Source organism: Oncorhynchus masou, chromosome 25 (genome assembly GCF_036934945.1).
Source record: "Oncorhynchus masou masou isolate Uvic2021 chromosome 25, UVic_Omas_1.1, whole genome shotgun sequence".
Lineage (NCBI taxonomy): Eukaryota > Metazoa > Chordata > Actinopteri > Salmoniformes > Salmonidae > Oncorhynchus > Oncorhynchus masou.
In genome coordinates, this window is record NC_088236.1 from 30,943,428 (window position 1) to 30,959,313 (window position 15,886).

Below are 15,886 nucleotides of genomic sequence, written 5' to 3' on the forward strand. Positions count from 1 at the left end.
AGGCTGTCCAAGTATCATCCATGGTATGTATCCTACGGGAGTTGATAACGTAGTATCGTAATTCCGTGTTGTAGGTGTTATAAAAAAAACGCTTAAGTAAATCATTTTAAAAGAACTACTTCACAAAAGTGGATACAATCCAATAAATTCAAATATTGTAAACTATCGTACTTTTTACTGATTTCTCTCCCTGTGGGTTTGGCAAGGAAGTCAGTCCTCAGCAGCCTCAATGCTGACTCTAACCACTAGATGTCGTTGCTTCCTCAAGAAAGGATCAACATCAGACTTCATGCTGATACAGTACAGTAGTCTAGTAGTTTGTTTCGTATTAATTACACTGTAATGTTTTCCTCACTATTGGAGTTTTGCCTCCACTGATAGTAACGATAAGATGATTGGTACCTTATTTTCTTGAATATACTGTAACTAATGCACTTGTTTCATTACGTCTTTACAAACCTGTGATTGTATTCACCTCTTTGAAGATGGCGGTGCTCATTGTATTGTTGTAATGTGAGGTTGGGAAGTGCCAGTGGAAATGCCCAAGAGGGATCATCACATTCCTCCTCCAACCTGACCTCACTTCCACCCAATCTCTTTCAAAAATGAATCTCTCTTCTTCTCTCCTCAGATCAATAGCTTCTCAGCCAGTCCCTCCACCTTTCCTTTCCTCCATTCCCCCTCTCACCATATTCAACCTGGAATGGAGTCCAGACGTGGAACAGAGAGAGAGATTGCTTGCACCGCTATACGAGCTAGGGAGAAAATAAAGCGAGGGGAAAGGGTTATGCAGAGAGAATGTTGGAACAACATTAAAGTTAGTCTGGATGCCATTAAATACAATTTGATGTAATGTGCAGTTTGGGACGTGACATTTTAAATGGAAACTGTGCTCTCCAGATGAGAGAGATTTGGGGGCTGGGGAGTGGGAGTTGGAAGGGGGGTGTTGTACTTGAAGCCTTATTTAATGGCTTGGATAAACAGCCCTCTGTTTCATCGCTGAGCAGGCGCCCAACCACTCTTTCTGATTTCCTTAAGCAATCATGCTGGCTCTCTGAGCCTGCTCCAGTGTACAGTATCACATACAGGAATAACAAACCGGGGGTCTGAAGGGTGGGTCAGAGCACACTACACCATTGTACGACGGGACATGCTAGCACGACTTGAGGTGCCTGCGTTTTGGATATGTCTGTGAGTACATGTCACCCCCAATTGCACCAAGACCCATTTCAAATAATCTCCTGGTTCACCTTTTCATATTTCAAAATGCACTCCAGATTTGAAACGCTAAGGTTTCATTCCCCCACTGCCCCTCATATATCAGAAAGTATTTTTAAACATAAATCTGTGGAGTGCAGAACTATTGGGATTATTTCATAGACAAGGACAGACTTGTTGAAATTGAGGCCTGTACTGTAGGGATTTTACAGTCAAATGTATTTTTTGGAGTGTTCAAAATGATTTTCGGATACAAAAAGTCTTACCAGGCGGTATCTAATTTTACTCTTTCTTTCAGGAAAAAAAATAACATTTTCGAGTAGGCGGAATTGTAATGACATCGCCATGGAATTTTGATGTCAACACATGAGGATCAATACGCATCACTGCACAGCTTGATAGTCAACCTTGAAAGCAACAGGAAAAAATGTATTATCGGCATTTAGCTGTACTTAACTGTACTTCTTCCACCTGCATCAGAGTGATGCATCTGTCTTTAGATAAGCGATTGCTATAGTTGAAGCTTACACTGATTTGTATAATGAGCTGAAGCAGGCACTTTCATTAATAATGGGCACAAGCATTACTTGGGGCTGTAATGTTCTGAAAACCATGCCGTGAACTAAATCACAACTACTCACTGAAAGTAAAAGTGTCCATCTATTGCAATGAACAGTGGTGTAGTAAGTATCACTGCTTGTTCGTTGCCTTTCTTTCTTTTTGGTTGTTTACAGCATACAGTAGCCAGTGGATAAGGACCCATAATATTGCTTGCTATAGCAACAGGCAATTGGCGGTAGCAGTACAGTCATTAACATGTAGCTTCCTTGTTAAAACTCTCTAAACACATTTCAAAACGATTCACTTAGAGAATATGTGAACAACAGTTTGCCATAAAAGCAATGTTATTTCAGTTGCAAAAATGCAGTGATGTATAGACCTCTGAATCAAATTAGACAGTGACCCTGGCCCCTGCACTAAACAGGCCAGGGTCCGGGTGCAACAGTGACCCTGGCCCCTGCACTGAACAGGCCAGGGTCCGGGTGCAACATTGACCCTGGCCCCTGCACTAAACAGGCCAGGGTCCGGGTGCAACAGTGACCCTGGCCCCTGCACTAAACAGGCCAGGGTCCGGGTGCAACAGTGACCCTGGCCCCTGCACTAAACAGGCCAGGGTCCGGGTGCAACAGTGACCCTGGCCCCTGCACTAAACAGGCCAGGGTCCGGGTGCAACAGTGACCCTGCTGAGCTGACTTATCTAGACAGGCTGATCTAGACTCCTCTGGCCCTGACCTCAGCTTCTAACATGATAGCTTCAGCGTGGTTCTCTCATAACATTATGGCCTCACTACATTCTTCCTAAAGCTGGGAGAAGTTGATTTATGTGAATCTGATCTCTCATGATGGGTAAATAGTTCAGTAAATCCTCTTGTGATGTTAGAAACAAATCATCTGTCAACAAGAAACTCTCAAAGGTTCACTGAATTACTTTGCTCTAACAACTGATGTGCTCATTGAAGCCAACACCTTTTCCAGTCTATAACCTGCTTGCATGCAAGATCTTTGGTGGATTGAAGTCAACAGCAAACTTGTCAATGTTTTCTAGTTCCCAAAGTGTGGTCAGTGGAAGATATGAATTGTCAACTTCTTCTAACTGCTTGTGTTACTGCTCCAACTGCTCCAGCAGCAAGGCAAATCCCTGTATGTTGGCCTATACAGTGTACACACTGAGTGTACAAAACATTAGGAACATCTTCTTAATATATATCTTCTCGATACAAGGTATCAAAAGCGTTCTACAGGGATACTGGCCCATGTTGACGCCAATGCTTCCAACATTTGTGTGGCTGGCCGGATGTCCTTTGGGTGGTGGACATTCTTGATACACACGGGAAACTGTTGAGCATGAAAAACCCAGCAGTGTTGCAGTTCTTGACACACTCAAGCTGGTGCGCCTGGCACCTACCTACTACTACCCTGTTCAAAGGCACTTAAATATTTTGTCTCAATTATCTCAGGGCTTAAAAATAATTTAACCTGTCCCCCCCCCCCCCCTTCATCTACATTGATTGAAGTGGATTTTACAAGTTACATCAATAAAGCATCATAGTTTCACCTGGATTCACCTGGTCAGTCTATGTCAGGTGTTTCTGATGTTTTGTACACTCAGTGTAGATATGAGATCTACTGGCAAGAATATGCCAGCAACAGGGGATCATGCATAATCAAATTCATTTTTAGGTAATTTGCAAATTTCTGTTATCGATTCATCCTCTGATGATCCTGATAAACATAACAATACCATACATTTAAAGACAAAATATTGCATTTAAACTGTACTTTAGAGTAGGAAACACTGCAGTATACTAATTAGCTATTTGATGTAACCAAAAAGTGATGTGTGAATACTGTATTAATTCAAATGAAAATATAAATTGTAATTGTTAAATACATTAACAAAGGCTTGTCTATGACTATTGATATAATATTGATGTTTCAGTTATCATTTAAATCTTAGGACCTTATTTCTTTACAAATGGACAGTTTTGGCACCCGAAAATATCCTTCAATTGCAGATCCACTTTCAGACCGTCAGCTGGCTGACTGCCTGTTATTCTAAAAATTGATAGCAACCCAGTGAAACTGCCAAAGATAAGCTGCGCTAGGACCCCGAGGATCATCGCATAGCCGGCGACGGAATGGCCGCACTTGCTGTAGTAAGTACATTTGAGTGTGACAGAGTGGCAAGCAAAACCGCTAGATTTTGGGAATTACCAAGGAGCCGACCAGGACGCGCTTTGTCGTTTTCCAAATCAACTCATTTACTTTCAGATAAAGTTTCATTTAAATTGACACATGGAGAACTTAAATCTTGAAGATCCGGAATGGCAAACTTTGTTGAATGCCTTGAGAACATCGTGCCAAAACGAATTTCTAAATCTATGAATTAAACTAAAGCTGTGAAGGGCAGCAGATTTTATTCAACTGAGCTAAGGATTTGATCAAAACCACTGGAATAACGGAGTTTGGATATAGCCTAGGTTTGGACATATAAAGGTAGGGTAATCAAATTCTAATTGTGACAATCCGACCCAGAGTTGGAGGAATGCATCAGGGAGGTACAAACTTACGGACAATTGGACAAATACGTATTTTTTTTATCGCGAAACATCAACTTTCAAGTAGAGTTTTAGTTCAGGACAACTCGATTACAGTGAGTTTTACCGTGATTTCTCAAGCCACATCTACAGTAGGACTGTGAATATTGGGAGAGCAAAATACTGGGAATGCCTTTTTACCAGTAAGTTTCGAGCATCTTTTAATAGGACCTAAACGGATATTAGCAACGTGTTACACATTTGTAAAAAAAAATACGTTTGTTCTTCCTGTCATCGCCCCAGGAACCTTCGTGGTGGAGAAATGGGATGACAAGGGGACAGCTGAGGTGAGACTGATAAGGACAATGGTTGTGCCCGGCGTTGGCATCCCGCTCATGGGGCGTCTGTTGCTGATGCTGGTCCTGTTGTCTGCCTCTGAGTCGAGGCTCACTCAAGCTTGTTCTGGGCTCATCATTACGGGCTGCAGCTGTACAGATGAACGTTCCAAAGCCCACGCCACTACGCCGTGCCGGAAAAGAGTCAGCTGCGACAGTGAAGAACTCTCTGAAACTCCAGATCCGGGTCTGCTCCCTAACGGGACCGTTACTTTGTAAGTCGTGTTTTTTTTTACCGATTAAAACTGTGAGTTTTAAATACAGTAGGCCAGTGTGCAATACAAATATAGTTAATCAAAACTGTGACCGAGGAGATAGGGACTGGGCCTCATGATTGTCCAAACACTATAGACAGATCATGATGAATATATCAAACAATGTTGATATTCTGCATGTTCATTGAGAAACTATTTTGGTCTTTATTAGGTCCCAGAACTGAGTAAGAGAAAAACATATCAATGGACACTCTTCTCTCAATATGAGGAAATCATTCTCGAGGATGACAGAAGGGCGAAGTGCAAATATTTAAATGGGTTATGGGAAACTCTCTACCTTGGGCTTGGGGTATAGTTTAAATTGTGTTGTATGCTGATAAACCCTCCAAAACTGACCTTGTATTCTTAGTTCTACTGGTAGTTAATGTCTGATTGAGGTAATGGACATGTTTTTGTCCCATGAACGCCAGAAGTTTATACACTGGCATAGTAACAGACTACTATGTGAGCTGAAAGCTCAAACCCAGAGTCAGTTGTGTCTCTGAAAAGCACAGTGCAGGGAGTCTGGACCTGTGTCGATCCTGACGGCAGACTTTGTGAAGTAAAGCTGTCATCTGCCCCTGCCCCTTTGACACAACTCTGTCGCTTTAAATCTGATTCTGACCCAAGGAAACACACTGGGTTTCAGTGTCCCCCTCCCTCCCCGCTCCCCACACCCATCCCACAATCCAGCTGACTTTGCCTCGCTAAACTAGGATAAACAGAAACAGATTTCTACTCTTTTTATCCTCCCTCTCTGTGCTTTAATGGCAGCTTGGCTCCTACCTTTAATACCATAACATTCCAGCAATCTCAGGCAGCCACCTCACTTCTCTTCAGGAAGGAAGGTTGACCGACCGCTGTCCAGCTAATGGTGAGACCTAGCACCGTTGTCTGACATTTCCAACATCCTGTAGCACTGTTAGTCTGATAGACTATTCATGTGTGGCTGACAATCTGAATTCATATGATTGATGTGTTTATTCACCAATAAATCAAGGGAAATGTAGTCATGGCTTACACTACCTCACTCCATTCCAGAGAAGAATGGCTCTTAATAGGAGGTAAAGAGATTGTAGTTGCTGTAAGATAAGATACACCTACACAGTCTTCTGAGCTGCTGTATATCTGCACATGTGAAGCTGCTACCAAAAACCCCAGCCCTTCACAGAACACTCAAAGGTTCAAGCTGATTGAACCATTTTCCAAGGTACCCTGCTTCTCCACAATCCCACAATGCTCCTCCTCTCTGACCCAGTGGGAGCAGCACTCGCCTGCACATGGGCGTAGTAAAACCCCAAACTGGCCCATCGGCGCAATGCAAAGGAGGCACAGCCCGAGGGAGCCCAAGGCGGCCCGCCGTCCATTTATAGGCCTTGTGTTTCTGCTTAATAAAGGCAGCATAAACATCTGGAGAACACATTTCTCAGAACCAGAAGAGAGGAAAGAATAACAAAAATAGCCTGGGTGGCAGCGGTGGAGGTGATTGAAGATAATCTCACATCCCTGTACCTACCGTACTTATTTCACTTTATTTGTTTTCCTACACATGTTTAGCATACTGTGACACTTTTATGAGGCTGTGTACTAGGAGCAAACAATTACGTCCCAATCCCCTGTGAAAAACTGTCGTAAGCCATCCTTACCATTTCTGTACTGAAATACGATGTGACTGGTAAGGTAATTTGCCAGAGAGCTTTCAATGAATTGCTCCATATGCTCATACTCTCATCGTCGCTCATGACATTCGAGCCAGATGTGGAATGTGAGAAGTTGTGTTGATATTCCTGTTATTCCTGTCATTCCGAAGTCTTTACAAACTGTATCCCAGGTACAGTAGGGGGCCCAACTTCAGCTCAGCTTGCTCTGCATCATCCCCTCCCCAGATCGGGTGGCCTGTCACCCAGTTCTGCTGCCCCTCTTACTTACTTACTTACTGACTGACTGACTTTATTGTCCCCATGGGGAAATTTTGTTGCAGTGTCATGTACATGTTTAAAGTGGTGTTTAAATACAAAACAAAATTGACTTTCATAACAGTTACATACCAATAAAACATTTGGAAAAACATTACTGAGTCGATAGGAACATCAGCCCAAGCTATTTAGGAGGGATATCACACCTGGCACAAATGATTGTCTAGTTCTGTTTTTCCTGCTGAGGGGTGCCCTATACCTGCGCCCAGAGGGAAGTAGTTCAAAGTCCGGGTACAGGAGGTGGCTTGGGGCTAAGATGATTTTGTGAGCCTTAAAGACCTTAAAGATCTCATCCAGGCCTGTCTGTTTGACTCCAAGTACCTTGCTTGCTGTGGTGATAATCCTTCTCAGCATATTTCTCTGGTTGACAGTGGCATTGCCAAACCAACAAACAATACAAAAAGTTTAAATACTGTCAATGAAGGATTTGTAAAACAGAGTCAGTATAGTACAGTCAACATTAAAAGATTGCAGCTTTTTGAGACAGTACAGTCTCTGTTTGCTCTTTTTGTAGATCAGGTCTGCACATTTACTCAACTGAAGCTTATTGTCCAAGAGGACACCCAGGTATTTGTATTCCTCTACGATCTCTATATTCTGACCTCTGATAGATGTTGCAGAGGTAGGTGTTGTACACTTCCTGAAGTCTATGCACATCTCTTTGGTCTTGTTGGTATTGAGGACCAAGTGTGATTCCTCACACCACTCTACAAAGTCATCTAGAACCGGGCCATGATGTTCCTCGTCATCATGCAACAGGCTGATCAAGGCAGTGTCATCAGCAAACTTAACGAGGTGTCTGTCAGGATGGGAACTAGTACAACTATTAGTGTACAGGAGTGGCGACAAAACACATCCCCGAGGAGAGCCTGTGTTGGTATTGCGTATGTCCGACACGTGGGGACCTACTTTGACTCGCTGTGAGCATTGGCTCAGGAAGTCCAACAGCCACAAAACCAGCCCCCCATCTAAGGAGAAGTCCCAAATGAGTCTCTGTGCCAGAATGTAGGGCTGGATTGCATTGAAGGCAGAGGAAAAGTCAACAAACAGAACCCTAACATGGGATTTGGCACCCTCTAGATGTCTATAGACCATGTTAAGGAGGGTAAGAGGCAAACTGAAATGGGTCGAGAAGCTTCTGGGTGACGCTGAGAATATGACTTTTCACAAGTTTCTCAAGGCATTTCATTACTAAGGATGTCAGGGCAACATCTGACCCTCTCCTGGGTCAGGTTAGATTCATGTTCTCCCCCATGGCTCCATGCAGCCAGTTGTGGGCAGGGCTATGGGTCTTGGGGACACCAGGCCTGGCTGCTACGTGTAATACACAACAGCTGCCCCCCATGAACATTCCAGCTGAGGCCCCTCAGCCCATAGGAAATCCCAACAGGGGTTTGTTTATTAAAAGTATTAGTTGGATGTTTGTTGTTCCTGTGGACCAGAAAGGAACAAACAGTTAGCCTAACACTGCCACCTCCTCCTCTGACTCCCCATACCTTGTGGGCTTTGCATTGGTTTAATAATGTGTAGGCAATTGAGACCAATTTGATTAAAGTATATCAGACAGCGTTGGATATCCTCCATTATGTTAAACGATTTTAGAAGGCTGCACTTTGGCAGATGTTTTAGTGACTTTCAACTTGTCAGCAGTGCACAGTTACACAATTGTATTCGAAGGCTTTCTCCATAAGTTAGTCATCTTTCCCCCTTTTCCCTCATTCTATCTATCTATCCCTCCCTCCACACCCCTCTATCTTGAGTTCATCCACAGTAACTCTCAACATAAATATTTAGCTGTATTGGTAGGACACTGCCATGTCTAAAAGCCTTCCAGATGTGGGCCTGCGCAGTGCTGTGTTTATGGCTAATTACGCATGGCTGATAGCAGGGTGAGAGAGAGGGAAAGGGAAAGGGAGAGAAGAGGTAGGACAAAGAGAGAAAATAGAGAGAGGGAGAATAGAGGGAGAGGCTGAGTCTACAGGCTTGGCAGGCTGTTCAGAGGGATGTGACCCAGGAGGCTGACTGCTCCCCAGTCTCTTTTTCTCTCTCTGCCTACCAGACCTCAGGCACTGTGGGAAGAGCCAGAGAAAAGAGACTGAATCTATAGTATAGTTTTGATACAGTAGCATTTCATTAAAGGTACTTTGATGTTAACCATCCTCCCCTACACTGTAATAATGTTTAAATGGTATTTATTTTTTTATTTTGCTAAATAGTAGGACTAAATGTTGAATACATTTTTTGTGTGAGTGTGTATGTGCGTGTGTGTGTATGTTAGTATTGCTATCGAGTTTAGTACTTTGTAAAGGATACAGAGAAGCTGAGGTTACACATCCCCTTTCCTTTAGCAAGGTCTGGAGAACCATGAAGCCTCTGTCTCTAATGGTTAACAACAATGTAGCGCTGAGGTGGGGAAACCACTTCTTCAGTGGGAGGGAGTGTGCTGTCTATAAGTCTGGGTGGTTATAATTTATGCTTTCATAAAAGTCAAAACCTCTCCCCTCTTTTGACATTTGTTTTCACTGTTGCCTGTTACTGATGACCTTGGTCCAGCAATTGCCAACCCTAAGGAGTGGGCGCAGATGCGAGGGGTGGCAGGCTGGGCGGCACCAGTGCCTGTCCTTGGCCATCAGCAGGCACTGAGAGGAATGTGGAGCAGCAGGACAACCCCTCAGACAGCTGCAGAGTGGCTGCCCTCTGCCTGCGTGGGCGCAGTCAGGCCTGGGTCCTGTCCATACACCACTGTCTATATAGATTCTTATGGGAGTGTTAGAGTGTCTCCCATCCATTCATCAGACAAAAGCTCTGTGGCCTCATCAGCAAAAAGCCCTAGCACAAACAGACAGGTGACCAGTAGGTATATCTTGGATGGCATACTCAACCAATCGTCTTGATGGTTCACTGAAAACTCAGATGTATCAGTAAATACATACTGAATGATAAACTATCTAGACATAAGAGTTTTGTTTAATTCATCTGGCTTCTAAGCGGAGACCTTTAATTGACTTTGTCACAGCAGGCCTATATATAGCAATATGATATGCCTGTCTTTTATAGTTTATAGCCATCTTGTCCTCTCCCACATTGGGATCTTGGGAGTGGGGTGGGCCGTGTGTGGTTATCAAAAGGGCTAACAGATGTGCCATTGGTTTGTGTTGGGTCTGTTAGTCAGTATGTGTTGAGATGGGAGTATGTCGATGAAATGTCCCAACAGCCATCTTATCAGCAGTGAGAATTCCAATAGCTTTGAGTTGTGGAGCGCTCGGAGCACACAGGCATTCCTGCTGGGAGAGGGTTTATTTATGTGGGGAAAGGTGTTGAAAGGAGGGGGAGTGGGCTCTCTTCTGTTCGCAGATGTTAGGTGGGGCACTGGTCAGCAATGAGTAAAAACAAAAACAAAGGCCTGACACTGGATGCCCAGGGCACTACGAACAACCTCAGCACCTGTCAATGCCACACATACCCAGGACCCCCTGCCTCCCTGAGAGGTCAAGTTAAAAGTCACAGATGAAACAAATATTATTTGATATCTAATGTGTGTCCATTCAACTTTGGTTTTAGAAGTGTGGGGGACATAACCTGGCATGGGGGTCCTCCCTCAGAATTTTTTGGGTCATCTAAAGCTCATTTCATGCATTTCTGCCTGGGCTGTTCCCGACTTAAACAAATCTTGGTCCACCATGAATAGTCTTTTCTTTCGACCAATCAAATTTTAAAATGTGTATTTTTCTATATATAGACCCTATGTGTTTTAATAAAATCAACTATATGTACTGAACTTTTCTGATGCTTTAAGCACCCTGTTTTATTAAATAAATAATGAAGACACACAAAGGACTCAAGATTGGGCCTGAGATCAAGATAGCCTAACCAGAAGAGAAAAACCTGTTTCCAACCCTCCTTCTCCCGCTGCTGCTGGCTTACGCAGATTCTGCCATTATGCTCCAGTTGCCGGTAATAGGCTACACCAGCGGTCGACCACCTTTTCCATTTGGAGTGCCAATTTATCTTACCATTTCTACCCTTACAAAAATGTAACATGGTACTACCATGGTACTTTCATTCATACCATGGTGCCACTATGGTACTTTCACTTATACCATGGTACAGTCTGAATCATGAAAATGTACCATGGTTTTAGCTTTGAAGTATGACGGTACTGCCATGCACCTAAATATTACCATGGTATTGCATTATTTATACCATGCCATACATCTGAATCATGGACATGTACCATGGTTTTAGCTTTGAAATATGATGGTACTGCCATGCACCTAAATAATACCATGGTATTGCATAATTTATACCATGGCAAATGTGGATCATGGAAATACCATGGTTTTAACCTGCACTATATATTACATTGCATCCCACTACTGACACCAATGTAGTGAAACAGGCAGGGAGCAGGTCTCGATCCCTCGACCTTCTAACCCGAAGTCCAGCGCTATATCGACTGTGCCCCAAAAGCATGCTCAAGCGGCGGAGTTGATATCCACGCTTATAAACCCAGGGTCGTCACACTATGTAAATGACTGGGCATTCAAACACATCCATTCATAATCATCAATATTGTGTTGTGCAGTGACTGTGCACCATGACAGTGTCGTCTGTAGAGCTGCTAATACCATATCAGTGTGACAAGTAGGGAATTAGCTAGGGAAACTGACAGATCAATAACATTACATTGCTGTACTGACTCTAATAAAAACTAACATTGCGCTGCCAAAACAATGTCATAATATTGGTCTTCAATTGTTTGGTCACTGGTTTCATAGTTTGATTCAGGTTTAGTGTGATTGAGGTAAAAAAAAATCTACCAAAAGTTAGTGGGCTAGCTATCTAACGTTAGCCAGCTCTAATGGTACATCAACTAGCGAAAACTAGTCAATTTACTTCTGTTGAAATGGGACAAAACATTTCCATACACACAAAAGCTGTTAGATACTTCTATCTAACATATAGTAGCTAAAGGCTAGAACTGGACTGGCTGTGGTAGCTATTGCTAGCTAGTTCATTCTCTTCAGTCAGAACTTCAGCGAGAGGAGATAAAACAGCTAACATTACATGTCAGTTACACTACTAACTCAGCACTGGGAATATATATATTTTTCTGTTAAGTTAAACAGCAGTTACCTTGCCAGCTACAGCAGTCAAATAAAGAGTAGCCAGTTTATGCTCTGCTTGCTTTTACAAATCTGAGAAAAAGTGCAACACCCATAGACAACAGCACCATGCTGGTCAGAAGCTTTGCCTTCACACAGCCTGTCTGCACGCTCTGTGGTGTCCGTGGTCCTAAATCCAGCTGGCTGAAACCGCCAAACAGCCTACCCGACCACTCTGAGGCATCTGCATTGTCCTAAAGAACACTGATGCTGCTTTTTTGTATCACAGTGCAATGATAAAACTGGTGAATACATAGTCCATTTATCATTTTAGATTGTTGCTCAAAAGGCCATGACCTTTAAATTTGGCAAAAGCAGAGAAATATGTTGTCATAGCAACATTATACCCCTGGGTGAATTTTTCCTTATTATAGTTTTTCATTCCACACAGCTCCTTCTAATCTTACTCCAAAAGATTCATAACTTTCTGGTTATTCTTCTCCAGATATACCCCCACCCTTCTGTCTCTCTTCCCCTTCCCCTCTCTCTTCCCGGTGCTGAACCACATAAATGGCCCCCAGAGTTTCTGCTTTGGGAGCAGACTGCAGACCCACAGAGGGCGGCGGTGTGTCTGTGGTGAGAATGCTTTTGGTTTTTGTGTGTGGTTGTGTGTGTTTGTGTGTGTGTGTGTGTGTGTCTAATTCTGTGTTTGCGTGATACTGAGTATTGATATCTGAAGATAGTAAGAGTAAATCTACTGTATGTTTAGTGTTGAACATATTTCAGATCTACTTTATCAAATGTCTATAATGTTGCAAAATGGGCACTTGTCTGTGCTGATATACTGCTTGAAATTAATCATTGAATTACTGAAAAAGAAAATTATTCATTTGCTCACGTTGTAACTAAAACATAATTATGTTTGATAAATGGGTCAAATGTGTCAGAAACGGATTTTCGACTATAATTATTCAAATTGAGATGTCATCACTGTAAAAGCTTGTGGTTCTATCTTAGTTTAAATGTGTCACTCTAAATTAGATGTAATTTACACTAGATAAATCTTTCTGGTGAAGTGTATGAGAACCATTTGCATGGTGTGAAGAAACAATCCCACTGGGCAAAAACTGTTTGAATCAACGTTGTTTCCACGTCATTTCAACCCAAAAAAGTAAATGTGATGATGTTGAATCAATGTGGAAAACTGTTTGGATTGACAAAAAGTCATCAACATAAGGGCATTTTGTCTTTTTTCCACTCACATTTTAACCTAAATCCAATGACATGGTTACATTTTATGTTGATTTCACATTGAATTCACGTTAGTTGAAAACTCTAAACTAAACGTGGAACTGACCTCTGTGTCCAATGGGATGGCTTTACATTCGCTAGTTACCCACTCATTTTAGTGGAGTTGTTAATTCTATTCCATTTCACTGAGCATTACAGAGCCACTCAATAACACAACGCACATTTCTACTGTACATACATTTGAAGTCGGACGATTACATACACCTTAGCCAACTACATTTAAACTCAGTTTTTCACAATTCCTGACATTTAATCATAGTAAAAATTGTCTTCGGTCATTTAGGATCACCATTTTATTTTAAGAATGTGAAACGTCAGAATAATATTAGAGAGAATTATTTTTTTCATATTTTATTTCTTATTCTTATTTCTGTTGCTTCAATATATCCACATAATTTTCCATCCTCGTGATGCCATCTATTTTATGAAGTGCACCAGTCCCTCCTGCAGCAACGCACCCCCTCCACTTAATGCTGCCACCCCCGTGCTTCATGTTTGGGATGGAGTTCTTCTGCTTGCAAGCCTTGCAAACACTTTTTTCCTCCAAACATGACAATGATCATTATGGCCAACAGTTCTATTTTTGTTTCATCAGACCAGAGGACATTTCTCCAAAAAGTACAATCTTTGTCCCCATGTGCAATTGCAAACCATAGTCTGGCTTTTTTATGGCGGTTGTGGAGCAGTGGCTTCTTCCTTGCTGAGGGGACGTTCAGGTTATGTTGATATAGGACTCGTTTTACTGTGGATATAGATACTTTTGTACCTGTTCCCTCCAGCATCTTCACAAGGTCCTTTGCTGTTGTTCTGGGATTGATTTGCACTTTTTCACCAAAGTACGTTCATCTCTAGGAGACAGAACGCGTCTTCTTCCTGAGCGTGGTCCCCTGGTGTTTATACTTGCGTACTATTGTTTGTACAGATGAACATGATACCTTCAGGCTGAACCAGGGATGAACCAGACTTGTGGAGGTCTACAATTTATTTTTCTGAGGTTTTCCCATGATTTCAAGCAAAGATGCGCTGAGTTTGAAGGTAGACCTTAAAATACATCCACAGGTACACCTCCAATTGACTCATGTTATGTCATTTAGCCTATCAGAAGCTTCTAAAGCCATGACGTAATTTTCAAGCTGTTTAAAGGCACAGTCAACTTAGTGTATGTAAACTTCTGACCCACTGGAATTGTGATACAGTGAATTATAAGTGAAATAATCTGTCTGTGAACAATTGTTGGAAAAAATGACTTGTGTCATGTACAAAGTAGATGTCCTAACCAACTTGCCAAAACTATAGTTTGTTTACAAGAAATGTGTGTAGTGGTTGAAAAATGTGTTTTAATGACTATGTAATGCATTTAACTAACAACATCAAACTTGCTACCTAGTCAAACAGCGTTGTTAGTGGAAACACTGCTACTGTCCATCCCACGGCTGCTGTTATTGTTTTTGTTTTGTTGACAAAGCAGAGGTGAGGAGTATCCTGCAACATGGTAAAACAATTCTGCTTTTCTATCACGTGTGCAATGACATCCGTGGGAGAGAGTAGTGTTTGTTGTTTTAAGTAACTTCTTTGTTGTATTAATATCACGAATGGACGTGGCAGTTTCACCAATTAACAATTCCAGCTTTAAGTTATTTGGGTCAGAATGATTTTGTCCCTATCCTTTGTAAAAGCAAACCAATTTCCCAGCAGTCTTTGCATTGGAGCAGAAAACAGAGCTTAGTTATGAGACAGAACAATGAGACAATGTTAGTCAGGCATGGACCACATTCCACTTGATTGAAAAGCCTAGATTCACTAAATTGCCTCATTAAAATAACAAACTTTAGACACTGATGGAGTTGCTGACTAGGTTGGACTGCCGTTTTTAACCTTTTCTTGTGTTGGTTGGTAAGGTTGTTGGCAGTGAACTATGGGAATCTTAGTTGTACTTTTAACATTGACTTGCCGTGTTTTACTTTGGTTGTTAGGATTCTAGGCAGCCACTTGCTTACATATTTCATCTTTCATTCTTTGTTGGTTGCCCAGGTTTAGGAAATTGTGTTGCACAACTAAAAGGAAACCCTGAATAAAAGAGAAGTAGAATGCATAACCCGCATGTCATGGAAGTTGCTTTCTCATGAATTCAATTGTCCTGAGACTGTTTCCATCTCTGCACACAGGAGCACTGTGTGTGTGTGCGTGTGTGTGCATGTGCGTGTGCGTGCACACATGTGGGAAGGGAGTGCACGGCCACTGAGCCTAAAATAGGATTCCATCCTCCCCTCTCTAATTAGAGACTGTTTATAAAACCCAGATTTAAATTTTAGACTAAGGAATCACTGAAGGACTGCTTGCCATTTTACACTCAAACATATGCATGTGCTGGTGCATATGGATAAATCTGAATGTCACACACACATACACACACACACACACACACACACACACACACACACACACACACACACACACACACACACACACACACACACACACACACACACACACACACACACACACACACACACACACACACACACACAC

General features: G+C 42.3%; 1 protein-coding gene across 1 annotated transcript in view; it reads left to right on the forward strand.

Moving 5' to 3' along the window:
* Nucleotides 1–3,920: 3,920 nt before the first annotated feature.
* adgra2 (adhesion G protein-coupled receptor A2) overlaps nt 3,921–15,886 on the forward strand; it is a 54,978-nt gene continuing 43,012 nt past the window's right edge. Inside the window, exons 1-2 of the mRNA XM_064937320.1 lie at nt 3,921–4,519; nt 4,620–4,926. Coding sequence (XP_064793392.1) covers nt 4,682–4,926 — 245 coding nt within the window. The 5' untranslated portion in view covers nt 3,921–4,519; nt 4,620–4,681. The remainder of the gene's footprint in view (nt 4,520–4,619; nt 4,927–15,886) is intronic.